This window comes from Panthera uncia (genome assembly GCF_023721935.1).
Source record: "Panthera uncia isolate 11264 chromosome B2 unlocalized genomic scaffold, Puncia_PCG_1.0 HiC_scaffold_24, whole genome shotgun sequence".
Lineage (NCBI taxonomy): Eukaryota > Metazoa > Chordata > Mammalia > Carnivora > Felidae > Panthera > Panthera uncia.
Window position 1 is genome coordinate 56,074,109 of NW_026057580.1, and position 26,900 is coordinate 56,101,008.

A 26,900-nucleotide genomic window follows, 5' to 3' on the forward strand; every position below is an offset into this window, starting at 1 on the left:
ATTTTATGTGATAAAATACTTTTGTATCTGTCTTGTTAAGTTGTGAATTTGTCAAGATGGAACACCTGGTCTTTTATATTTACAAGATGATAATTTACCATGTAAATCTTACAGATTTTCTTTTGTTTTCTTTAATACCATTTAATGAGAGCTATCATTTTATGGCATTGCTAAGAGTTTTAAGTTTTTAAATAAATGTGATTGCCGCATTGTTGTCATTAAAAGTGTCTTTTAAGAAATAATTTGCATAACAAAGTAGTTAATAATTTATTTGTTTGGATTGTTGTTTAGTTTTTCTAAAGAGAAAAGTGGGATTTTATTCTGTGAATCAAGGAGAACACAAGAAGACTTTATTAGGACTTCTGAAATGAGGGATTGCCTCCACTGGTTGAGACAGAAAATATGAAATCCTATGGCCCAGTAAATCTCTCACTTGCTTTTGAAGTCATAGACCACCACTTGCCCCACTTTAATGGTGAGCAAGCAACACATTAGGGATTGAAGTAAAAGAGATGTGATTGGATTAATACAAACTCTTCAGCACACCAAGAAACAACTCAAATTAGTCTCCTAACAATCACAGCTCTGAAGATAAAGAGCAGCACATTATTATGTAGAGATGTTAGAGAAACTTAGATTATTATTAAAGAAAGAGTAGCAGAGGATTGTTAATAACTGGTTTCAAGAATATAAAAAGTTCTGTAAAAAGGTTGACCAGATGTTTTTCATCTACATGGAGACAGAATCAAATTAAATGGTTGCAAATTACAACAAGAAAGATGTAAATTACACCTAAAAAAACTTATCCACTGGGGAAGGCTATTGAAAAAGAACAGTTATCTTTCACCAGTTCGGTATAAAATTACTTGGGAGTCAGAGGTTAAACAAGATAGTTATCTGCCAGGGTTTTTCTCCCAGCATGAAATAGACACAAGGATCCCCAAATAAAAAAAGGTCACTGCTACCACAATAACAAGATATACACATTATAATCTTACTCTTCCCCCTTTTATCATTATGCCTTTATTTGAAACCAGGGAGGAACATGATAAAGTAAACATGGGAAGCACAGCTAGATTAAAGAGGTTGAAAAAGATGGAAATGAATGGGGAAGTTAAGAAGAATTCACAGAAAATGATTTGTGAATAATAGGAAACCCAAGGACTTTCATTCATGCCCAGTTCTGACGTCCTGAACAAATTATCTAGAAAACATCCCAAATAAAAGCTCCCTGAAACTGAATACAAACCATTTTAGACACATGCTCTATTTTTCTTTCTTTCTTTCTTTCTTTCTTTCTTTTTCTTTCTTTCTCTCTCTTTCTCTCTCTCTCTCTCTCTCTCTCTTTCTTTTGTTCTTTCTTTCTTTCTCCCTCTCTTCCTCCCTTCCTCCCTTTCCTTCCTTATAAGGGTTTAAAGTGTTCAGCGCTCCCAGAAGGATAGTTGACTCAAATATTTCAGGATCTTATACTAAATACTTCAGTGGAGGGGCACCTGGGTGGCTCAGTTGGTTGAGCGTCCGACTTCGGCTCAGGCCATGACCTCGCAGTTCGTGAGTTCGAGCCCCGCGTCAGGCTCTATGCTGACAGCTAAAAGCCTGGAGCGTGCTTCAGATTCTGTGTCCCCTTCTCTCTCTGCCCCACCCCTGCTTGTGCTCTGTCTCTCTCTGTCTTCCAAAAATGAACACACATAAAACAAAAATTAAAAGAGCAAATACTTCAGTTGACACATCAGTTGTGTTGCCATGCCTTAACAATTAGGAGTTAACTAGATTGCAGGACTCTCTTCTTAAAACTGGACTTTGAGAAAGTGTCTCAACATCTCAAGACTTTTTCTTTCAGGAACTATTTAAAGCTGAAGGCTTGCTATTTTGGCTCCCACTTCCCTAAGGCTATAGTTTAAGAGATAAATCTTGGAGCTCATCAACAAGAAAAAATGGTGCCTCTCTGAGACCATGGCCTTTTCACCTTGCCAGCTAGTACATTCAGCTCTGCCTTTATTAAGTAAAGGTGAGGAACTGTATTTTCATTTCTTCTCTGCCCCATTCCCATCTTCTGTCTCAACTAAATACATTCCCAAGATTATGTTGCCTGCTAAAAAATATATAAGAAATATGGTCACTCTGAAAGAAGCAGAGAAAAATTAATATACATTCAGTCATCAAACATTGTACCAGTTCTGTGGCTAGCAGTGATAGTTCTTTACATACAGATGTCTGGGGCATGCCATTTCATGTAGATTTAACAAGGAGTAAAGAGAAAAATGCACAGTTTGTTCCTTAAAACTGCTCTGGCTTTCTACCTAAGCCATCAAATGTTAAGAAATGTAAATACATAAATGCACGCTAGGTTCTAAAACAAGTTCTACCTGATGCTTTAGAGCAGGAAGTTGCAAACTTTCTGGAGCAGGCCAGATGTAAGTATTTTAGGCTTTGTGAGCCATAGGGTCTCTGTTGCTGCTACTCAACTCCGTCATTGTAGCACAAAAGTGGCTATAGACGATGCATAAATGGATTGGTATGTCTGTAAAATTTTATTTACAAAAGCAAGCTTTGGCTAGATGTGGCCACTGGGTATATGATTTGCTAACCCTTGACTGAAACAGTCCCTTTTGGTTCTTTCTTTCTTTCTTTCTTTCTTTCTTTCTTTCTTTCTCAGGTATTCTCTCCTTACACCTGCTTTTCTCAAAATCTCTGATAAAGCCCAAGAGAAAGAGGGAAGCATCTTCCAGTGTGGCATCTTCCAATCACCGAGCCATGCCTCTTGTCTACCTGCTTCTGACTTGCTCTTCTGGTTTAAATTTGAGGGTAGCATAACTGGGATCTGGGGCTTCCCAGTAAGGACATTTAGTGGTGGTGCCTGGCTGCCCTGGGTTCCCCCCAGCTTCTTTGGTGCCGTGACCTTGCAGGGGTCTGGCAAGGCTGCCATGCAGTCTCAGGCCAAGCAGTCCACCTTGCAGCTCCACAGAGCCACCTCACTGTATCATGACATTCCCCTCTGGCAATTCTCCCAGCCACAGTTTCATCTACCCACTCCATATGTGAGCCAAGGGCAGCTTGGGGAAACTCCCTCAAAATCTGAAGTGTCTTACTACACTTGGCCATGCTGACTTGGATGGCTCTTGTGGTTTTTAAGAGGTCTCCCTGCTTTCCTCTGTGTTTAATATTACACTTAATTATCTGGCACTCCCTACTTAAGCCAGAGTTCAGAGGCCTCCCCTCAAACTTAAACCTAGAAAACATCCCGAAAAGGGATGTTAAAAGGGAATAAAGGCATTTGAAAATCTCTCCAAATAGTAACTGGACTTGCACCGTGTACTACATGTCAGAAGCTGACAATCACATTCTCCTTTCCCTTTTTATTTCTTCTCCAATATATCCTAAGTAAGTTATTCCATTTTGCCCCAAGATAGGTAGACGGGCCAGCCTATGACAAAGGTCATGCACTGAGAAAGTTCAGACAAGAAAATGTGTACGTCGTTTTCAAACTATTAGTCTATTATATATTCCCTGATGTTTCTTCACAACAACCCATTTAGGTAGATGTTGTTATTCTGGTTTAGAGATGAAAAAACTAAGGTTCAGAGAACATTGTAAAGCTTGTGCAGCTACTGCACAAGTGAACAGAAGGTCCACCTGCGTCTCCGGTCCCACACCCAGTTCTCATTCCACCGCCATTCCTGGGAGATGCAGGAAGCTCATTGCAAAGAGCGAGGGTCTGAACTCTGGCCCTAAATCCACCAAATACCAGTTCGGACCATTTTAACAAATTCAAGAATTCTCACCCTTTGCATAAAATCATTGGAAGTAAATGAGATGATGATACTAACTGCTTTTTCATCAAGTCCTGTCTGTGTGGCAGGCAGTTTCTAAACACTTGGATTATCTCCTTTAATTTTCAAAACAATCCTATAAAGTAAGCATTAAAATTATTCTTATCTTATGGACAGTGTATAATAAAGTCCTCCGCATAGAATCTGGCACATCATGAATGCTCAATAATACTAGTTATTTCCTTAATTATTACTCTTCTCTTAGAACCATACCCACCAATAACATTTATACAGAAATCTTTACCCAGAGTAGGAGCAATTCTTGATCGGGAGCCTTTGTCTGCTTACAATGTGGGAGCAGGGTGAGGGATCCTCCCATTTTTAAAGGGACTAAAATAGTATCAGACTTAACAACAAACTTCTGTGTCCTCCTACACTGCCATTTGGCTTGGGTCCCCTTGCTGCTCAACCTCCCTGGGTTCAGACAGCTGGGACACAATGGCAGAGGCCTGAAGAAGGCAGTAAAAGAACGTGTACCAGGATGGCTGAGACAAGCTGTTGGTTCCATTCAACATCCAAGGCTTCTCTTTTCTTTTTTCTTTTTAAAAATTTTTTAAGTTTATTTATTTATATTGAGAGAGAGACAGAGACAGCGTGAGCAGAGAAGAGATAGAGAGACAGAGAGAGAGAGAGAATCCCAAGCAGGTTCCACACTGTCAGCACAGAGCCCGATGTGGGGCTCAAACTCACGAACTGTGAGATCATGACCTGAGCTAAAATCAAGAGTCAGATGCTCAGCCAACGGAGCCACCCAGACACCCCAAGACTTCTCTTTTTAATTTTCATTTCTATTTGAGTTATTTTAATTTTAATCCACTTGATGATTTGATTTTGGACCATTTTTCATTTTGAATTCTTACTATCACAACTTCCCCATATCATGAAGAGAAGAGACATTGCCTTATGGACAGTCTTGAACCACAAGTCAAAATTTGTGGTTTGAAGTTCCTGTGTCACTAAATATGTACTATTAGTGATAATTTAACCTCTACGTATCTATTTCGTAACTCTATCAAGCTATGAAATGAGACTGTCAGATTAGATTATCACAAAGTTGCCTCCCAGCTTAAAATTGTTCCTTAATTATTTTCTATTGCCTTCAACACAAATGCTCACAAATCTCTTCATCATTAGTCAGTGTATGTCTTGCAAATATTTCCATTGTCAACCACCTGACAATCATTAATTAAGGAGCCTCTAACTCTAGGCCTTGAATAATGTCATCATTTTTAGAAATAATTGTTTATGAGTCTCAATTCCTTATTCAATTTATTATTTAACTGAAATATAAATGGAAGGAATATGAACTATAATATCTAAGAGTTTCCTAGCCCTATCAGTATGTTAATTATTTAATATAATAAACAATGAAGGAGCATCAATCTCCCTTCTCCTTGCTTCTCAAAACAGATGACTCGGTTTTTGAACTGTTCCTATTTTGTTTCACATTAACATCTATTTTTAGAAATTCATAGAATCATGTTTAAATACTATATTGTGGAACTTAGGGTCTAACAGGAGAGGAACACAGGCAAACCACCCTTAATCTCATTATAATAGAAATGCCATGTTAGAGAGATGCATAGCGACTATGGGAGCAGAGAAAGTCTTTCTTATTAAGATAATATATTGTCAAGTATTCATTATTCGATAGGGTTGTTATTTTGCTACTAGTTTTTTTGGCTTGTGAGTTCTTTAAGGGAGCTTAAATATATTCATTGTAACATCCATTTATAACACTGTGTCATATAAACATAAGAACTTTAATTAACAAGCATTTATTGTGTACAAAATTTTGGGTTAGTTATTTTGCTAACTGTAGAAAAAAATGGAATTTTAATACACAAGAACAATGAAAATTAAGAAAATGAAAATGACAAAAAATCACTCACTCCCATAGGGAACACCTGAAAAAAAATGTTTTCACAAATTGAAGGTCGAAGAGGGGCAAAGCACATCACAGAAAATGAGTTTCTTAATCTCATGAAGCCAGATTTGCCTATTGAGCATACAGCTTATGACAAAATAATTGTCCAGTAATTACTCTAAAAGATGGAACAAAATCAAATTAAAATGGAGCAAATTGCCTTTTGCATTTTGGCCAATGACAAGTAGTGACACATTCATGCTGCAAAATACCACTTTGTTTTTTCTGAGAGGTGACCACTTGCTCAGTGGTTAAGTGACTAGATTACTCCAGGCAAAATCTCTTACAATTCTGTCTCTCAGAGGAAATGCAAAGTTCATTACTGCTACTGCTACAGGTGGCCATTTCATATTCAGCAGTGAAGAAGTATACTTCTGGAGCCATATGCATGTATGTGTAGCAAATATCACAGCCCCTGATTATCGAATGCTTGCTATACACCAGGGCCTGTTCCAGGTGATTTACATGTATCAATTAATCTTACATGCACAAATCTGGCAGGTAGGTATTCTGATTTTTTAGATGAATAACTAAGACACTGGGAAAGATTGAAAATGTTGCCCAAAAGTTTCATAGAGAGCCACAGGTAGATCCTGGATTGAAAACTAGGCACTCGGTGTCCAGAGCAGGTGTTTTCAGTCACAGAACAATGTGCCATGTGCCCCACGTAGTCCAGAAGCCAGTTAATGGTCCTTTTTTTCATATCTTTTAAAGCTACAGCCTTGCACTTAATTCACATAGCATCAAATTGAAAAACAAGTTTGAGTCAGATGAACACATCGTGAGTAAATCAGTTGCCACCTTTATAATTAGGTACTTTTAAATTAGAAAAAGACAAATAGATGATGAGAAGATCTGCCTGTGGCTCAGATCCCAAAGGGAAAACATTCAGGATTTGTTTCTCCACTTTTCATGCCCAAAAAAAAAGATATGGTCATTATACTTAGATAATCAGTCCTATTATCATATACACACAGGTAACTGAATAGTGAGTTCATTCATTCAGGAAGAGGAATATGGCTTTTTGTTGAAATAATCAGCCCATGTGAGGGGGGAAAAGATACTCTACACAAAATAGCAAGGGACAATAAAACATGAAATGCCTCAGAAAAAAATAAGTGTGTGAGACACAACCAACTTTTACTCTGGGATATGAACAACTTTAATACAATGACATAGTAGTACACTTTCATTTAGAAGAATAAATACTTTGGTGTGCCATTGTTTCCAATACTGTAAGTAAACATAATGAAATATTTCTTCAAAGTACTAATCAGATTTTTTTAAGGATGGACTTGACAAAAATAATTCTAATGTTATCTGGAAGAATAAGTGATATACAATTGAAGAAAATAATTATAAGGGGGGAAACAAATACAAACAATTTAAAACATGCTATAACACAACAATCAACAGACAGATGAATGGGATGGAATAGCTACCCTTGAAATAAACTCATACCTGACCTGAAATTGTTTGAGAAATAAACCATTGTAAAAGAATGTGCAAAGGAAAGGTTATGCGATAAATATTGTTGGGAATAATTGGCTGGGTATTTGAAAAATATATTCAGTTGTTCCTTACCATGTATCAAGTATGAAGATAATCCCCAAATAATTATAGAGTGTAATACAAAACCAACTGCAATCAGAACCTAGAATAATATATTGATTTGAATGAGCTTTAGTTATGAAATACTTTCTAAGTATAAATACAAAAAGAAGCAAAGGTAGAAAGAGATATATACTGAAGTGCATACAATTTAATTTGAGTGCACAAAACTGGAGGAAATTTAATAACCTTGTATCATTAATAATGCCAAAAGAAAATCAAAGTACCACTTACCAAAAACTTTGAAATATGAAATTTAAAAGATACTGTCATTGGTATGTATCATAAAAGTTCTTCCAATTTAACAAGTTGCATGGTAAAAGTAATTTGGAAAATAGACAAATTCACAATCCATTTTCAAAAAGTATAAATAGTCAACAAGTATGATCTTACATCATAGTCATCAGAGAAAAGTGAATTAAATGAAAACTTAACAAATTATATATTCCTTATCAAATGCAAAATATGCACACATACCTCAAAAGATAATACTTAGTATGTCTAAATTCTGACTAGGGGAGCTCTTTACTTTTTTAAGGAAAGATATGTGCTCTTATATATTTTTAAAGGATGTGTAGCTTTGAAATTGTTCATGCTCTTTTATACAGTTTTCCCGTCTTAAAACCAATCCTAAGGAGATAATCAGAAATATAGTCATAGATTTACTGTATAAGTTGCATATTATAATATTTTTATTATGAAAAAAGCAAAAATAGTATTTATGACCAACAGTAAGTGACTGGTGAGTAATTTAACAGTATATTCATATGGTGAAAGGTTATCCAGCCATTAAAAATCAAGTTTTTTCTTGGTGATACAAGCAAATTCTCACAACTTAAAGTTAAGTAAAAGAAAAAAAATGCAGGAGAAAAATTATTTAAATCTATTAGTTCTCCCTATTGTTTGAAAACATAGCATACACTTGATAATTGAAACTAGATAGGTGAATAATTAACTAAATAGATCTTTACAATAAAGACTAGAAAGAAAGACACACAAAATATTATTTCTGTGAGTTGCTTTTATAGACTGCTTCTGTTTATCATGTTTGTGTATTTTCAAAATTGTATAGCAAACATTAAGTTAATGCAAAGAATCAGACTGTTATGTGAAACTCATTTCTATTAGAGATTGTTCCTAGTGTCAAACTTTACCAATATTTTAAGGATGCAGTCATAAATAAGCCAGGGAGAAGTCTGAAATATCCTACTAATTTCCATAAACCCTCCTTTTTGCATCATACCTGGTCTCTGGTCCAAAATAATAGAAGTCCCCAGTGGCAGCTCACACAGTAGGGAGTATTTAAATTTTAAAATATCTATTTTATATGTAAAAGTCTTATAGCTTATTTGACACTCTCCAGGGAACCATGCCTCATAAATCCATCCAAGTTTAGATTCATTTACAATAAGCAATCCTAAACCAAGAACATCTTCTTCAAAGTATTTCATAGATAAGAGTTCTCCCTTCCAGCAAATATGATTAGTCTGTTGGCTTGGAGGTCAAGTTATCATGTTTACAAAGACATTGAACCAGGTCACCTGCCTTCTTAACCACCCAATCCCCAGGAACATCTTCTTGGTAATCAGGAGGGATCACAGGCTAGCTGCTTTAACAGCTTCCTCTCCAACATTGCTTTGACAGTAAAACTTTTTCTTTTTTTTTTTTTAATGTTTATTTATTTTTGAGAGAGAGAGAAAGAGATAGAGTGTGAGCAGAGGAGGGGCAGAGAGAGAGGGAGACACAGATCAGAAGCAAGATCCAGGTTCTGAGCTGTCAGCACAGAGCCCAGTGCGGGGCTGGAACCCACAAACTGTGAGATCATGACCTGAGCTGAAGTCAGACACTGAACCTACTGAACCACCCTGTTCAATAAAACTTTTTCAAAAGAGAGAAATTTTAAAAAAAGAAAAGAAAAAGAAAAAAAAGTCAGTGTTTACTATGAATTGGAGGAAAACAAAAGCAGTATCAGTGACAACAGTTGGTGGTTCATTACAATAATCCGGGAAATAAGTGAAGCAGGCCCAAACAGTGAAGTAACAGTAGATGGAGAAAGCGAATGAGATTTCATAACTAGCACATTTGCAATGATTAGGTGCAATAATTGACTGGATGTTGGATAACAGAGTTGAAGGAATGAATAATGACTTCCAGTTGGAGGCTTAGGCTTAGATAGGTATATGAATGATGCATCCATTTGTAGAGATAGCTGAGCAGTGTTTGAGAGGGTGCAGGTTCTTTAGTAGAAGACAAAAGAACTGTGATTATATTTAAATTCTAATGGCAAAAAAACATTAAGATAGAGAAATTGAACATTACAAAAAAATCAGAGATAATGAATGGAATGAGGTCACTTGACTTATTTAGGTTCCAGATAATGAGGAAGAATCAGCCTTGGATGAGAGAACAGTTGCCTTTTCCAATGTGGTGGGAGGAGAGAAGGGTGTTCTCTGTTGATGTATTTCCTTTTCTTTTTCTCTATTATGTTTATGGAGTATGGTGCTTTCTTCTGAGTATTCAACAGCTTGGTAAACTGAATATTCAAAAGATTATTTAATTGGAATGAAATTAGAATAGGAATGTTAGTTAACCCTTGAGGAGACTTATTCAGGCTATGGAATAAGTGAGGCCAGTGATACAGTGATATAGTATATATACTATATACTATATGATATATATCACTATATGATATAGTGATATAGTAAAAAACCTCCCCCCACCTCCAAGGATGGGAGTACTTGTATCTCAAATTTAAGGGTCTTTCACTCTTGCAATTTTTTACTTCTAAATTCCTCCTATCTTTCTTCTAATAATATCATCTTTGTTGAGTATCTTAATCAGTTCATTTTCAGATTACTCCGTTGCAGGTTGATTAAACCTGATTCTTTCCTACAGACCTCTTTAGCCACACTTTTATTGTGTTGTTTCTTAAGCTGTTAATTTCTTCGTGGTTTATCCTTTCTATTTTAGTTCTTACTGGCCTATTCTCTTATTATAGATTTAACTTGAAGTTTCAGAAGCTCCTTATTAACTACAGTGATGTGTTATTTAATCCCAGTAAAGCTGGTGCTAATTAGTTTCACATGAGTTCAAAAGATGATCAGCCTGTAAAATTTGGTCTGATCCAGAAACTGTTGTCATGGCAATGCCCCATCTAATATAGTGTTTACCTCTATAGGTAGATAGGTTCTTTTGTTATGGCAACCTTCTTATTAGTATCTGTTAACATCCTTTGGTGTGCACGATGGTGTGTTGTTTTTGTTTTCATTTTTGTTTTTGTAACTGAAAAAGCGAGAATTTTATGTTGGAGAAAGCGTGTAGGAAAGAGCCAAGGAACATAAAGCAGTTTGTTTCCCGTTTTATTTCCTTGCCTTGCAAACTGGACTAAAGCCTCTTTTGGTAGCAGACAGAGGACCAGAAATTAAGGGAAATGTTCTGAGAGAGACTGTGTGAGTGTGTCAACATAGTCAAAGCTGCTGGAGACAGTGACAGATTTTGATTCAGATAGCCAGTCTTCCAAGTGCAACAGGAACCCAGATACCCTGACACTCAGAGAGTTAGAGGACAGGGGACAGTTGGGTTTGAGATTCTAGGCTCACACATATTATGGTAGGAGTAGAAGTGAAGCTGCATTGGGGTACCTGGGTGACTGAGTCGGTTGAGCTTCTGCCTTCAGCTCAGATCATGATCGTGCTGCTCATGAGTTTGAGCCCCGCAATGGCCTCTATGCTGATAGTTTGCAGCTTGGAGCCTGGAGCCTGCTTCAGATTCTGTCTCTGTCTTTCTGCCCCTCCCCTGCTCATGCTCTCCCTCTGTCTCTCTCAAATATGAATAAACATTTCAAAAATGTAAGTAAAAAAGAAGTGAGGTTGCATCAATTGGATTCTTAGACTAGTGGTAGCCAAATGAGCAAGAAGGACAAACCCAGGGCAGAAGGGGACTACTGAGGCCAGACAGGTTTGGCTCCATATGAAACTCCCTCCCAGTTTTTTACACAACTGAGAGACACCTTGAAGAGATTATTGGTAGTAAGACTGATGAAAGTCAAACAATCATAATATGGTCATTAAAAGCACATGACCTAATGCAGTAGTCTGGTGGGATACAGGGAATTTGTAAATTCTTACAGAAAAGGAATTCTTTATTCCATTTTAAATAATGGATGGTTAAAATAAATGCTTGTAAATCCTTTAAAGTATATTAAACAATGACATTGTGTGCACAAACTATAGGATATAAGTGAAATTTTTATTGGAATATTTTTTTAATTTTTATTGAATTTTATTAAATTATTTGAATTTGTATTGAAAGATTCTCTACCTTTATTGTTTTTGGCCACCTGGCTCTTTGAGGTTAGTTAATTTTCAAAGCTGACTAATCAAAGCAGCACATAAGGAATTCACTTGAAAGAGATTGCAGCTATGAGGAATACACTATCAGAGAAGCCTTGGATTATCAATTACAAATGTGTCAATAATTCTTTGTTTCCCTGGAATTGTTTTATAACTAGACTAATAATAAAACAAAGTTAGACTCCTCCCTTGATCCAATTCACCCTTCTGCATTCTCTTGGGGACAGGAGGAGAACTATCTAAGACTTCTGGTTTTCTGTTTCTGGCCATTGTTTTCCAGAATAAGAGTAGAAATGAAGTGTTGGTAATCTAGTTTGTTCTAATGAACAATGACTTCAGAGAAATACATGTGATAAAATTAATTTTAAATCCCATAATTCATAGAATTCTTTTCAATTATAAGCTGGAATTCTCAATTTTCAACATGTGTTTTTAGAGTTTTGGAGTCAAGCCACTAAAGTCCATATCTTGATTTATTATCTACTGTGTGATAGGAGACAAATAGAGGTGCATCAGCTTCCTGGTCTATAAAATGAATATAATTATAGTGTGTATTTTATCTTGTCATTATGGATCTGAAAGAATTAATATTTGTTAAGTGCTTAGAACCATGCTTGGCATATAGAAAGTGATATGTATTTTTTTATTTTCTTAAAAAAAATTTAATATTTATTTATTTTGAGAGAGGGAGAGACAGAGCACGGGCAGGGGAGGGGCACAAAGAGAAGGAGACACAGAATCCAAAGCAGGCTCTAGGCTCTGAGCTGTGCACAGAACCCAATGCAGAGCTCGAATTCACAGACTGTGAGATCATGACCTGAGCCAAAGTCAGATGCTCAACTGACTGAGCCACTGAGGCACCCTGATACGTATTTTTTTAATGAAGAAAAACAAATATGATTTTCCTGAAAATAAAGTGATAAAAATCTATATGAATGTCTTAGCCTGGTGCCTGGAACATTACAAGTGTTCAGTAATTGTTAACTATTTGGTCACTCAAAAAACATTGGTTGAAAGCAAAGGTATATCGGGTTTGACTAGGCACTAGAGATTGAATCCTGAAGAAAAACACCCATTGTCTGTTGTATGAGCCTAGTTACAGTCAAACAGAGGCAATAACACCAATCAAGTACACAAATACAGGTATACCTGCTATTGTGGTCAGTGCTTTGCAAAAGTGACACATGGGACGATGAGACATGTACTTGGCCTTTGGTTTACTGTGGGGATCGGTATTGGGAGGTCCTCAGGAATCCTTCAACAAAAAACTGCCAGGGGAGCTGAGGGATGAAAAGTGAAAAGGAGGAAATCAACAAAGAGAGAAGAGAAGCTTTTCCAGGGAGAGGGAGGAGCTGGTGCAGCGAGTGTCCCCATCTGTGCACGAGGGCCAACCGTGGCCATGGAGGGAGTGCAGAAGGGAGCCCGAGTTGGAACAGAGGCAGGTTTCCCATCACCCAGGACTGTTTAAGCTACAGTTAGACACTTTTGCTTTATCTTAAAAGTAATTGTAATTCATTGAAGGACCTGAAACAATGTGATCTGTGGTTTGAAAAGATGACTCGACTCAGGGATTCTCAAACCTTAGTGTATTTTAGAAATCACTTAGAGGGCTTTTTAGAATGGATTGCTGGACCTCACCCCAGTTTCTGATTCCTTATATCTGGGGTCGGGTGGGAGAATTGCCTTCCCTACAAGATCCCAGGTGATGTTGATGCTGTTGCACCTGGTCTGGGGACCACACTTTCACAAACATTGCTCTACTGCATTGTGAATAAATTGAACTGATCAAAATTGAGTGCCAGATGTACTGCTGAAAAGCAATGTCAGCAGTCTAAACAGGAGGTGATAGATTTTGGACCTAGGGAATTAGAAAGAAGTCAACTAATCTAAGGAATAATTAGGAGACATCATTGGTACTGGGTAGGGTATACATTTAAAAGACAGGGAGATGTAAGGAAAAATCTACTGGGTTAATCACTCTACTTTGTCATCTATAAGGAAAAAAGTCTCATCTTCAGAGTTGGGAACGCATAGTAATATATCAGCCCAAAATGAGAGTTTGGGATTTTTGTAAAGGCTCTCTTGACCTTCACTGGCTGGCTGTTTGGGGCTAAAACCTGACAATAATCATAGCACTGGTGCTGCCAGCCAAATTATAAAAGACCATTGGCCCCAAGGAACACCAGAAAGCATGTTCTGGGAAAATGCCAGCAAACACCGTTGGCCCTGTCTATGGTATTCCCTCTGGGAAGGTACCACATGAGCCAAGTGATGCTTGGGCTCAGTGTCAGATCTGATTGCTTTAGCTGCAGCAAAAGCAGGTAAATAGAGCTTCTAAGATGAATAAAGACAGTGACTGAGAACTAGTGATTACAAGTAGAAAGAGAAGAGAGCAGATAAAAGATCAAACTAAAAAAGGTTCATCCCTGAATGGAAAGAAATTTCAAAGAGAGTGAATGTAGAAACCACTCAAGATGAAGAAATTTGCAATGCCAGAAAAATGGCAGTTGGCCAAACAAATGTGTAAAACAGAAATGAAAGGGGGCGAAAAGAAAGACATTTCTGAGCATTTTGGAGTAATATCCCTAAAGATGAAAACACTGCAGAAATAAGTCAGGGAATCCTAGTATGTGCTAGAGTGCATTCTGAGGAATATTCAGTAGAAGCATTGGGACCAAAATCTGGCATATTTTGGTGGTAGCTTTTCCAGTGTTTGGAGGAAATAAAAGAGGCTCACCCATGGAAATAGCAGAGATAATATCCAAAGGTCTTTGAGAAAGGTTCACAAACACAAATTTGATAGCATTCCAGAGATCATCAACCTGTGTCTTCTTGCCAAAAAGTAAATGGCATCTCTCCCAAAGACAGGAGGCATTTGGCTCAGATTCTAATGGGGGAAATTGTGGGAACTCAGAGCAGGAATGCCCATGAGAAAGGTTCAGCGGAATGTGAAGTGTCAAGGGAATCTTTGAAAGTGAAGTGATGAATATATAAAGTTTTACAGTGCTTCGAGGCAGAATATAATCTGGTATATAGTATAGAAAGTATGAGGCATATTTTTATTCTTGTAAAGGATCTTAGCCTAAAAGTCATAGGAAGCAATGAAAGCAAAATAAAACAATAACGAAGACAACTCCCAAAAATAAAACCGTGAAATTTAAATGATAAACATTCAGTGTAGTATTCAGAAGACTTTTGCAGAATCCATATGAGTATCAGGACACTAAACCCCATGATGATTATGTGGAGAACAAATTGTTCTTTGAGCCTGACCAAACAGGTCAGTAATAGCCCAATTAGATACCACAATACTTTAATCTGTGTGGGGTCTATGGCTTAACTTAAAGTGAAGAGATATATTTGATGTTTTAAGAATTTATATATGTTTTTTTTAATCCAAATAATTATGGACATATTTTGAAAGAATTAAGTAATATACTTCATGTCCTGCAGGAATTAAAAAAAGAGGAGAGAAGATAATTAGTTGGGGTTTTGTTGGCTTGCTTGCTTGCTTTGGTTTTGTTGCAGTTGTTTGTTTGGATTTGTTTCAAGCACTGAAAACAATTATAATAAACATACACAAAGAGGAAATGATTGCAAGTTTATGGAGTAGCTCTTAGAGCTAAAGGAATGCCAGAAGAAGGAAGCCCAGGAAGGCGGCACCCCAAGCAGCAACTTGGAGGCAATTAGTAGACTTTACTTAATTGTCTTATAAGGAAATCCCACTGTGATTAATCAGCCCCAAGATTTTTCCCTCCTGACCCTTCCTTTCAAGTTTCAAAGTCCCAGAAAAAGAGTTTGAATGATCTGGATCCTCTGCTCAACATTGGCTAGGAAAGGGGGAAATATCACTCTCTGTAGTCCCAAAGATTGCACACAGGAGAGGAGAGGTAATATCCCAGTAGGAAATAGGGGCATTTTATCAGAAGAAGGGAGGCGATCCAGAGAGTGAGAAAATGTAAACAGGAAAATAACTCTGCCTATACTTGTACAGCTTCTCAAATCATGTTAAAAGAAACTCACAAGAAATTTTAAAATAGCAGTAATTATTTTCATTTTCATATATCTGCTATAGAATCCTTTAATTATAATATGCTTATAGAGTAATCTTTTGTATAAAGGGTGATACCATGAACAAGTGAAAGACCCTGTTTATAAAATTTTTATATTACATATTTATCCAGATGTTATTAATAATGAGTTATGTTTTGAACTTAGAGGAAATTCTGCATGTGTATGTGTGTGTGCATGTGTGTGTGTGTGTGTGTGTGTGTGTGGTTAGAAATGGTAATAATTTGGGGATCCTGGGTGGCTCAGTAGATTGGGCATCAGACTCTTGGTTTTGGCTCAGGTCATGATCTCACAATTCATGAGTTTGAGTCCCACGTCTGACAGCAAGAGCCTGCTTGGGATTCTTTCTCTCACCCTTTCTTTCAAAATAAATAAATAAACTTTAAAAAAGAAAAGAAAGAAAAGAAAAGAAAAGAAAAGAAAAGAAAAGAAAAGAAAAGAAGTGGTAATAATTTACATAGAAATAAGAAGGGATCTATAATTCCAAAAGAATTTCAGCTATGGTAAAAGCTCGGATTCTTGACTATAACAAAGAGTAATAATATAATAGCAAACACTTACATAGTGCTTTTCCTGGTCCAGGCATTATCAGAAGCACTTTGCAAATTTTATTTTATTTAACAGGGAATAAGTCACAATGGGTGACAGTCAATTTTTTTCCTTTAACTATTTCTAACTTTATCCACTGAATTTTTTAATGATTCATTTCTTGTCTTTGGGGCTGATCTGGCTTGATCTGAAGATCCTTAAGTGGGTCCAAAGTTCTGTTCCTTTACACATTTTTGCCAAGGATGAAAAGTTTTACTGTATCAGGAATCATTTAATTATGCACCCACACAACAAATAGGGAATACGTGATTGTCAAACATATTGACTCAAGAACTCCTAAGGGCATGAGGGAAATTCTCTTCCAACCCCACATGCCTGCAAGCATGAGCCAGAGGTGGGTTGAAGAATTAGGGGGTGGCTGCAATGTAGGAATAAATCCCAAGTGGCAAGTGACAAACCCAACTGTTCTTTTAAGTTTTAGGCAGGTATTGAATTCGATTTTAAATATACACTTGTTTCTTTCCATTTGAAATAAGGATTCAACACACACACACACACACACACCCAAAAAAAGGAACCACTATTTCTTGAAGAAGGCTCCTGTTCTCTTTGGTTCACATTTCTCTCCCAATACCTTGAAGTATATTTATGACTTGAGAATCAAACTTGAACCTTTTCTATTCCAAGCTCTCTTCCATTCTTTATCACTCAGTAGAGCATTCCTACAAATGTGAATGAAGGTAGTTTCATGATGGAAAACAGAATCATAGGCACACCAAGGCCCATCAAGTTGTACTTTTACCAAAGATTGTGTTAATTTTTAATGCCAATGCCTTTAAATTATATTCTTCAATAGTACTGGAGACTATTAAAAATAATTGAAAAGTTTTAACTACATGATTTATTGTTATAATTTGCTTAATGCTATAAATGTGTTGGTATCTCAGGTGAGAGCAAAAGTAACACTGCTGTGGGTGCTTTAAAAATAGGTTGTATTGATTAGCAATTCAAGATGTGTTAGGATCCAACTGAATTTTAGTTATGAGGAGTAGGTGAAAAGGTTCCTGTCAAGGAGATGTCAGTATGGTGGTTCCAAGAGGCAAACTTTTCTGACAGTTTCTGTACAAAGCAGGGGTCACTAAATAACTGCCCCTACTATTCAGTAATTGACCCCGACAGCAATGAGAAGCTGAGGTGAGAGGTATGCAGAGAGTTAACAAGAAGAACCTCAATACAAAACGTCCAGGAAGCAGAACACAGAAAGGCACACAGTGAAAGGAACATTGTTTCTGCCTAGTGACCAATTTTTTTTCCTCATTTGGCCAAGAAAAGAGTCATGGGAATTAAAGAGTACTAGATAGATGCCAACTTTGACACGTGATGAAGAGAAGCAAAACTGGGAGATTTTGCTCATTTAGTGGTAAAATACCTGTATGTAACTGTAATGGTAATTATTCTCTAAAAGTTTACTTGTTAAACCCACAAAGACAGCAACTAAGTATATATTTCTTCAGTCACACTTGGTTCATTTTTGTTTATCTAGTTACTAAGAATTTTATCTTGCACATAGTAGGGACTCAGAAATCCACCCATTTGTTCATGCAACATATACAGCACTTAGTCTTTCATAGAGTTTACTTTCTATGAAACAAAGTCTTTCATAGAGTTTACTTTCTGGTATTGTCAAGATAATTACATTCTCTGGCTGCAACCTGAAGAATCAGTAAACATAAAATATAGTGATCATGCCCCAACAGGAACCAGATGGCCTGGGTTGTTTGACAGTGTGCTCTGCCACGTATGAACTGGGTGACCCTGAGCAAGTTTCTTAACCATTAGAGGACTCAGTCTCTTTATCAATAAAATGGGATTACAGTGAGGATAAGTGTGTTTATGTATGTATGTTAACGTCAGTGCTAAGATCAATCTTTGACACTAAAAAGTTTCATATAAGTGTCAGGTTTCTTGTTAAGGGAAATTGCTCTAAATTTAATGCATAGATAAGTACTCCTCAATTATGGAGTAAAAGATAGAGGCCAGAGAAATCAAGACAATGAAACTTGAGGTGCTAAGTGCATCTCAACAGACTACTGATGTTTGTATTATTCAAAGAAGATTGTGGAAGGCAAGAAAGAGCAGAACGCAATGGGTAAGCTAGTTAGTTATATCTCTGGCCCTCAGTTTTCTCATCTGTGAAGAAGTGATAAAAGACCTTCTTGCTAGAGATTCTATGAAGATTAAAGGAAATGTTGTGTGCAAAGTGCTTGGCACAAGGCCTAACTGAGAGTGAGCATTTATTAAATGGAGACTATTAAAGTTGTAACCTGATCATAATGAATTGATATCACTTATGCAGTTTTTGCCAATGCATTTCGATTCAGAAAGCATTTAAGGAAACTTTCAATGAGAACATTTCTAAACACCATTAAACATTGGTGCCATAGGAGGAAAAAAACCTAATTGCTGAGTCCAATCATGGATATTAAAGGTTAGTATTACTCCATTAAAGAGGAGATCCTTCTTCCAGTAAATTTTCTCAGTCTGTAGATCCCAAGATCTAGGAAAAAACCAAAGATTGTCCAAATATTTAAATTTATTAAGTGGGATCAAATGTACATGAACCTACAAAAACCTATTCTTGAATTGTGTCATATTTTTAATAATCTTTATTGCAAAATGTTTGTATTTTTACATCTGTGTTCATAAATGAAATACTTTTTTTAACTTTTTATATTTTCTTTTGGTAATAGGGTAATAATTGTCTTCATATAATGAGTTAAGCTTCTTTGCTTATTTTTCTGTTTATTAGATTTTTTTTTTAATAAATGACAGTAGTATTCTCTAGTCATTGAAATGTTGATATCACTCCTACACATCATCTAGGTCTGCTGTTTGTTTTCAGTTACCACTTATCAATTCCACTTTCTAACTGCTATTTGTTTAATAAGAATTTCTTATTAAAATTGGCATTTTTCTCATTTTTCTATTTGTGTAGATATATAACCATTCATTTCATCAGTTTTTCAAATTCATGAATGTAAAATTACTCAATATAGTCATTTCTTATTTTTTTATGTTACATCAAGAATCATTTATTCTTTTTGATATTTAAAATGAACTTCTTAAAAAATATAAAATAAATTGAATTTCTTTTTTCTTAATTATTCTTGCCTGGGGTTCATCTTAGTATTTTTTCCAGTTTTATTGAGTTATAATTGACATACAACGCTTTATGAGTTTAAGGTATACAACATAATAATTTGATATATGTAGATATTGCAAAACTATTACTACAATAAGTTTACTTAACATTCATCACTTCACATAGTTAATGTGATGTTAGTAATCACCTCAAATTTCTGCTCTCGATTTTAATTTCAATCCTTATCTTAATTTATTACTTCTTATTTATTTAGCTTTGGATCATTTTTCTTTGTCCACTTTATTCAGTTGACCAATTTATTAATTTCCCCAAAACTGTGCAAACCTGGTAATTTCCTTTAAAGTAGTATTTTAAGTACATTCCACAAAATTTGACATGTAGTACCATGTCATTTAGTTATAAAGAGTTGAGATTTCATTCATATTCCTTTCTGGTTATCTCTTTAACTCAGGAGTTAATTAATAGTTTCTGGGGGCACCTGGGTAGTTCAGTCCATTGAGCATCCAACTCTTGATTTTGGCTCAAGTCATGTTCTCAGTCCTGAAACTGAGCCCTGCATTGGGCTCCATGTTGAGCTTGGAGCCTGCTTGGGATTCTCTCTCTTTCCCTCTCTCTGCCCTTCCCCCACTCATGCTCTTTCTCACCAAATAAATAAAACATTTATAAGTCAGTCAGAGAAAAGACAGATATCATATGTTTTCACTCATGTGGAATTTGAGAAACACAAGGGAAGGAAAAATAAGATAATACAGAGGGAGGCAAACCATAGGAGACTTTTAAATACAGAGGACAAACTGAGGGTTGCTGGAGGGTAAGTTGGTGGGGGAATGGGTTAAATGGGTGGTGACAGGCATTGTGGAGGGAACTTGTTGGGATGAGCACTGGGTGTCAAATGTAAGAGATGAATTACTGGGTTCTATTCCTGAAGCCATGACAACACTGTAACTTGAATTTAAATTTTAAAAAAAAGGTACAGATTTCCTGGGGATGCAAGGTATAGCATGGTGACTATAGAAAATAATACTGTATCATATATTTGAAAGTTGCTAAAAGAGTAGATCTTAAAAGTTCTCAACACAAAAAAAAAAGGTATATATATGTGGGATATTTGTGGTGCTCATTTCATTGTACAGTTGACCTTGAACAATGCAGGAGTTACGGGTGTTGAAAATCCACATATAATTTTTGACTCCCCAAAAGCTTAACTATTAATAGCCTGCAGTTGACTATAAGCCTTATTGATAACATAGTTGACTAACACATATTTTGTATGTTATATGTATTATATACTGTATTTTTACAATAAAGTAAGTTAGAGGGAAAAAAATATTATTAAGAAAATCACAAGGAAGAGAAAAATGCACTTACAGTACTATAAAAAAATCTGCATAGAAGTGAACTTGTGCAATTCAAACCTGTGTGATTTAAGGGTCAACTGTATATTATTATGTTCTACACCTGGAATTAATATAATATTATATGTTAATTATACCTCAAAAATGAAACCAAACAAAAAACAAATCCAAGTATATGCTATTTGTAAGAAATATACCTAAAGCAACAAATTTTTAAATGACAAAAATAATACATAAAAATAAACATTTAAAAATAGTTTCTGGACATAGTTGGTAGACACTTATTTTCCTTTTGTTATTGACTGGATAGCTAACTTTGAGGTAAGTCTCAGTCTTTGATTCCAAAATTTGTCCTAGGAGTGCTCCAAAGTATAATATCCAGAATCTTTGGATGAACAAAATCAAGCTTTACTACATATCAAATGTCATATGCTTTCAAAAAAAGCTGTATAAAAAAATGTGATTTTTTTAAATGTTCACATAAATTTAGGTAATTAAATAAAGAACAATTTCTCCCTTTTTTTCTGGAAGGAAACATCTAGTGTTTCTTTTTTTCCCCCAGTATTGTTACTTATTCTTTCCATAAGAAAAGCCTCTAATTAATCAAACAAACTATAATTCCTAACCAATTTTTACTTCTAATTAAACAAAAATCAAGAACAAACAAAAAAGTAAAATCCCACACCCATGAAAGGCATAACCAAAGCAGACTTCAATACTTGTCAACTATTTGGGAAAAGCAGTAAAATTTATTGTACTAAAGGAGAGGTTACCCTTTAATGAACCCCAAATTTAGAGAAATCATGTAGCATTCCCATGACTAAAAATAAATAAATATAAATAAGGGAAGAGACACATTTATTACTAAAAATTCATGTCTATTCTATTTAATTGGGAGTATTTTGGCAGAAACTCTAATAAACATGATGACTGACAGTGTGGCTTCGGACTGCAAAAAGCAGCTTTTTACCAAAGTTAAATTTCAACTGGTTTTTCAATCACATTTAGTCTGGGAGTTTAGGATAAGGACTTAGGGTGATCTCACTGTATAGTCTGTGATTTTATGAAATATTTTAATTCAAACATTTGAGCTATAGTTTAGAGTACCTGTAACATTTAAAAAAACCCACAGAATGTTAATTTTGGACAACTTTTATGAAAGTAAAACTCCTTAACAAATTCTAAAGCCATAGAAAATCAGTCTGGATGTATTTTAATTGTGGAGAAAAAATAATAGGATTTTAAACTATCAAATCTATTTCTTTCCTGTGAACACAGTATATATCTTTTTCCTTGAAACAATTTTGAAGCCAGTCAACACCCAAAAATAAAAATATTATTCTTATCTCAGTTGAAAATTTAATGAATCAATAATATTATCTTAGCCAACAACATGGTAAACTGCATTATGACAGATATATAAAATTGATACAGAAATCATCTAAAAGCTTTGAAATATTGGAACAGAAGGCTTTCTGCATTTGTAAATCAATGAGTTTTGTGTGGGAGGGACTAAGCTATTTAAAACACTGTAACATCTTAAAATCTATGACAAAAGGGAAAAACTACTAATACTAGTTTTTATTTTTTTTATTTTTTTTAATATAATTTATTGTCAAATTGGCTTACATACAACATTCAGTGCTCATCCCAACAAGTGCTCTTCTCAATGCCCATCACCCAATACTAGTTTTTAAAACTCACAAGTTAGGGGCACCTGGGTGGCTCATTGATTAAGCATCCGACTTCATCTCAGCTCATGATGTCACCGTCCGTGAGTTTGAGCCCAGTGTAGGGCTCTGTGCTGACAGCTCAGAGCCTGGAGCCTGCTGCAGAGTCTGTGTCTCCCTGTCTCTCTGCCCCTACCCTGCTTTCACTCTGTCTCTCTCTTGAAAATAAATAAACATTAAAAATTTTTTTAAAAAACCTCGCAAGTTCTAATAATACAAATCAAATTTGTCACTTTGCTGATTTTTAATTTATACCTACAATATAAATTACAACTATGTACAGCATTACAATACCACCTAAAGGAAAACAGTGATGTATAAAATATGATAAATAGAATTATTGCATTTAGTGTCATTTTCTTAAAAACCAAAGTCATCAAATCCATTAATGTCATATTAAACATAAACAATTCCAGTTCAAATTAGAGGAAATGTATACCAATACCAGCTTCTGCCAACAAAAATAAAGAAAGCCCTCCAGTTTGTCTGATTTAAGTCAGATAACCATGGAAACAAAAGAATATTTAAAATTATTTATTTTATCATTACGCATAGCAAAGGAAAGCATCACAGACTTCTTTCCTACCATAAAACTATTTACACCCATTTATTTAAAATTTTTTAATGTTTATTTATTTTGGAGAGAGAGACAGACAGACAGAATGCGAGTGGGGAAGGGGGAGAGAGCGATAGACACAGAATCTAAAGCAGGCTCCAGGCTCTGAGCTGTCAGCATGGAGCCCAATATGGGGCTCAAATTCATGAAACGCGAGATCATGACCTGAGCCAAAGTCGGCCACTTAACCCACTGAGCCATCCAGGCACCCCTACACCCATTTACTTAGAAACACTAGCTAGAAGAGATACTGGTGTATTCCATTTGTAATATTTTCTCTACAGCAAACAATTGCCTTACACTTGGAGCATGTTGAAGAAAGGGGTCTTTTTCTTTCCTTTGAGTCTCAATCACTGAGATCTCGAGGTACTCTGAGAGAATCCTAGTGTCATAGATGGTCTGATGAATGCATTAAAATCAAACACTGTGTTTTTGTACTCTTGAAAATACTCTTAAATCCCTCGAAATGTTGCTTGAGTTGGGGAGCTCATATTTCTCCTCCTGGCACTATGACATGTGAAGAGTACTTGTTATGAAAGCTTCGCACCAATTTTGTGTTGTTCCTTCTTCATCAGCCACTGTGCCTCCTTTTCCATTTTCTTCCTTTATTTTCTCTGTCTGCCATCTTGTGCTGCCTTAGAACTTCTTCCGCTTGCCAGGCTGCATCTTCTTCTCCTTCCCATGCGTTGGTATTTTCCTGCCAGGTATCCAAGTTGCCTAATTCAGGAGACTGACGAATAAAAGGCACATATTGTGCAGCTGTTAATCTACTAGAGAAATCTGTGCTACCATCTGGGAGGCCAAAATGTAATGGTTCTCTCTTCTTAGTAATGATTCTGCGTTTTCCTTATAGTTGGTGTCATGTCTTGAAAATAGTCAGGTTCCAGTTGTTCCACAGTATTTTGTTGTGTCATCACATCCCCATTCCCTCCTTCAATCTACACTTGTGGGTGTATCTTCATCCCAGGACGTCCACTCCTCAACGTCTGTCTGTTTAGGAACCGACGAATAGTCAACTGCAGTTGGCAAAGTTATTTGGTCTCCACTTAACTTCCGTCCACTGCCAGATCCACATATTAATCTCTTTAGGAATGAAAATAGTGTTGTCGGGCAAGTGCAAACTTTAAATAACTGAAACTGTGTGATAGCCATGGTGGGAATCAAAACCTGTCCCTCCCCCTCCCCCTCCCCAGGAGAGGCTCCCAGCTGCCCTGGTGCCAGGCATGCACACAAGGCCACATCTAATGTTTCTACACTAGTTTTGATCAAGATTTCAAAATATTTTAGTGAATCTGAAATCGTTAGGCCACATTATTTTGGTGAGAAGAATAATGAGCTTCCGAGGATCAGTAAGAATTTGATCAAAAGACAGTTTTGTAAACATATTACATATCTTATCTTTGTGTTCATATTCATAAGACGTGAATGTCAAAGAGAAAACACCTTGAAGATTCTTGTATTTAAAAAAGTTTTTAAAAAGCTTTGATTCATCTTTTTAGTTTCAATCTACTATGATTCACAAGATCAATGCTGTTCTCCGTAGAATATATTTTGAGAATCCATTTATCTTTATTAACTAATGACATTTTAATGCTAAAAAAAAAAAAAAAAAAAAAAAAAAAAAAGCTTGTTTTAATGACCCAATACCATGTAAGTGAGAATGCCTATTAGATCCTGGGTGTACTAACAGATTACTAAAAGTAAACAGGAAAAATGGTAAGAAAAAGTAAATGTTTAAAGTTAAACAAGAAGTTTTAATTTATCAAATTTTTGTTGTCAGTGTACTTAAATAAAAGACAAAATGAAACAAAGTAAAAAAGCGGATATCAAACCAAAAGTTGCTATTTTTTACAGGATGACTTGTGACTCACTTCGGACGGTGAAGATAACATGCCAAGAATTCCATCTGAACTACAAAGTTGTATCACAATCTCTAAAAGCACACTAGTGAATAAGTGATTATATTAACTAGGGAATGTTCACAAATCTGATGTGGTGTCAAAGTACTAAAGATTTTAGTCATACCTTCAGTGGTAACAGTCTTTGTTATGTCATTTGTGTAGACGCAAATAAAAATATAACAGGGAAGGATGGCATTGAGAAAGATGTAACTCAGCTTGAAGATATGCTGGTACTTTTATTTTATTTTATTTTATTTTTTTAAAGTTTATTTATTTTTGAGACAGAGAGAGACAGAGCATGAATGGGGGAGGGGCAGAGAGAGAGGGAGACACAGAATCAGAAGCAGGCTCCAGACTCTGAGCCATCAGCCCAGAGCCCGACGCGGGGCTCGAACTCACTAACCGTGAGATCGCAACCTGAGCCGAAGTCGGACGCTCAACCGACTGAGCCACCCAGGCGCCCCATGCTGGTACTTTTATAACAAATTCTGATTTATTATTTTTAGAGTTCAGGGGAAACTTCCTTTTAAAAGCAGTTTCTTGGCGTAACAAAAGCTCTAATTCTCTCAGTGGTTTAATAACACTGAAAAAGGAAAAGGCAATGGATTTTGTGATTAAGTGTATTCTGAGATGTACCACTTGTTGATCTCCAATTATGGTTAACATTTTGTCACTACCCCTCCCTATCTTTCTCTTCTGTTTCACAGAAAAAATTATGACATCAGCATCCAAAGGAATTCTCCGTCCATTTTTAATTGTCTGCATTATCCTGGGTTGTTTCATGGCATGTCTGCTCATTTACATCAAGCCCACCAACAGCTGGATCTTCAGTCCAATGGAGTCAGCCAGCTCAGTGCTGAAAATGAAAAACTTCTTCTCCACCAAAACTGATTATTTTAATGAAACTACTATCCTGATTTGGGTGTGGCCATTTGGGCAGACCTTTGACCTTACATCTTGCCAAACAATGTTCAACATCCAAGGATGCCATCTTACCACAGACCGTTCCCTATACAACAAATCTCATGCAGTTCTGATCCATCACCGAGACATCAGTTGGGATCTGACTAACTTGCCTCAGCAGGCTAGGCCACCCTTCCAGAAATGGATTTGGATGAATTTGGAATCACCAACCCACACGCCCCAGAAGAGTGGCATTGAGCACCTGTTCAACTTGACTCTGACTTACCGCCGTGACTCAGATATCCAAGTGCCTTATGGCTTCTTGACGGTGAGCACAAACCCCTTCGTGTTTGAAGTGCCAAGCAAAGAGAAGTTAGTGTGCTGGGTTGTAAGTAACTGGAATCCTGAGCATGCGAGGGTCAAGTATTACAATGAGCTGAGCAAAAGCATTGAAATCCATACATACGGGCAAGCATTTGGAGAGTATGTGAATGATAAAAATTTGATTCCTACCATATCTACTTGCAAATTTTATCTGTCTTTTGAAAACTCAATCCACAAAGATTACATCACAGAAAAGCTCTACAATGCTTTTCTAGCCGGCTCTGTCCCTGTTGTTTTGGGGCCGTCTAGGGAAAATTATGAGAATTATATTCCAGCAGATTCATTCATTCATGTGGAAGATTATAACTCTCCCAGTGAGCTCGCAAAATATCTGAAAGAAGTTGACAAAAACAATAAGTTATACCTTAGTTACTTTAACTGGAGGAAGGATTTCACAGTAAACCTTCCACGATTTTGGGAATCACATGCATGCTTGGCTTGTGATCATGTGAAAAGGCATCAAGAATATAAATCTGTGGGTAATTTAGAGAAATGGTTTTGGAATTAA

At 36.1% G+C, this 26,900-nt stretch overlaps 1 protein-coding gene and 1 pseudogene across 1 annotated transcript; one reads left to right on the forward strand and one right to left on the reverse strand.

Moving 5' to 3' along the window:
• The first annotated feature begins 402 nt into the window (after positions 1 to 402).
• FUT9 (fucosyltransferase 9) lies at positions 403 to 26,900 on the forward strand. Its single transcript, XM_049653174.1, has 2 exons — positions 403 to 475; positions 25,813 to 26,900. Exons 1-2 carry the CDS (start codon positions 403 to 405, stop codon positions 26,898 to 26,900), a joined length of 1,161 nt encoding a protein of 386 aa, XP_049509131.1.
• Positions 23,735 to 24,368, reverse strand: LOC125938124 (receptor-binding cancer antigen expressed on SiSo cells-like; annotated as a pseudogene).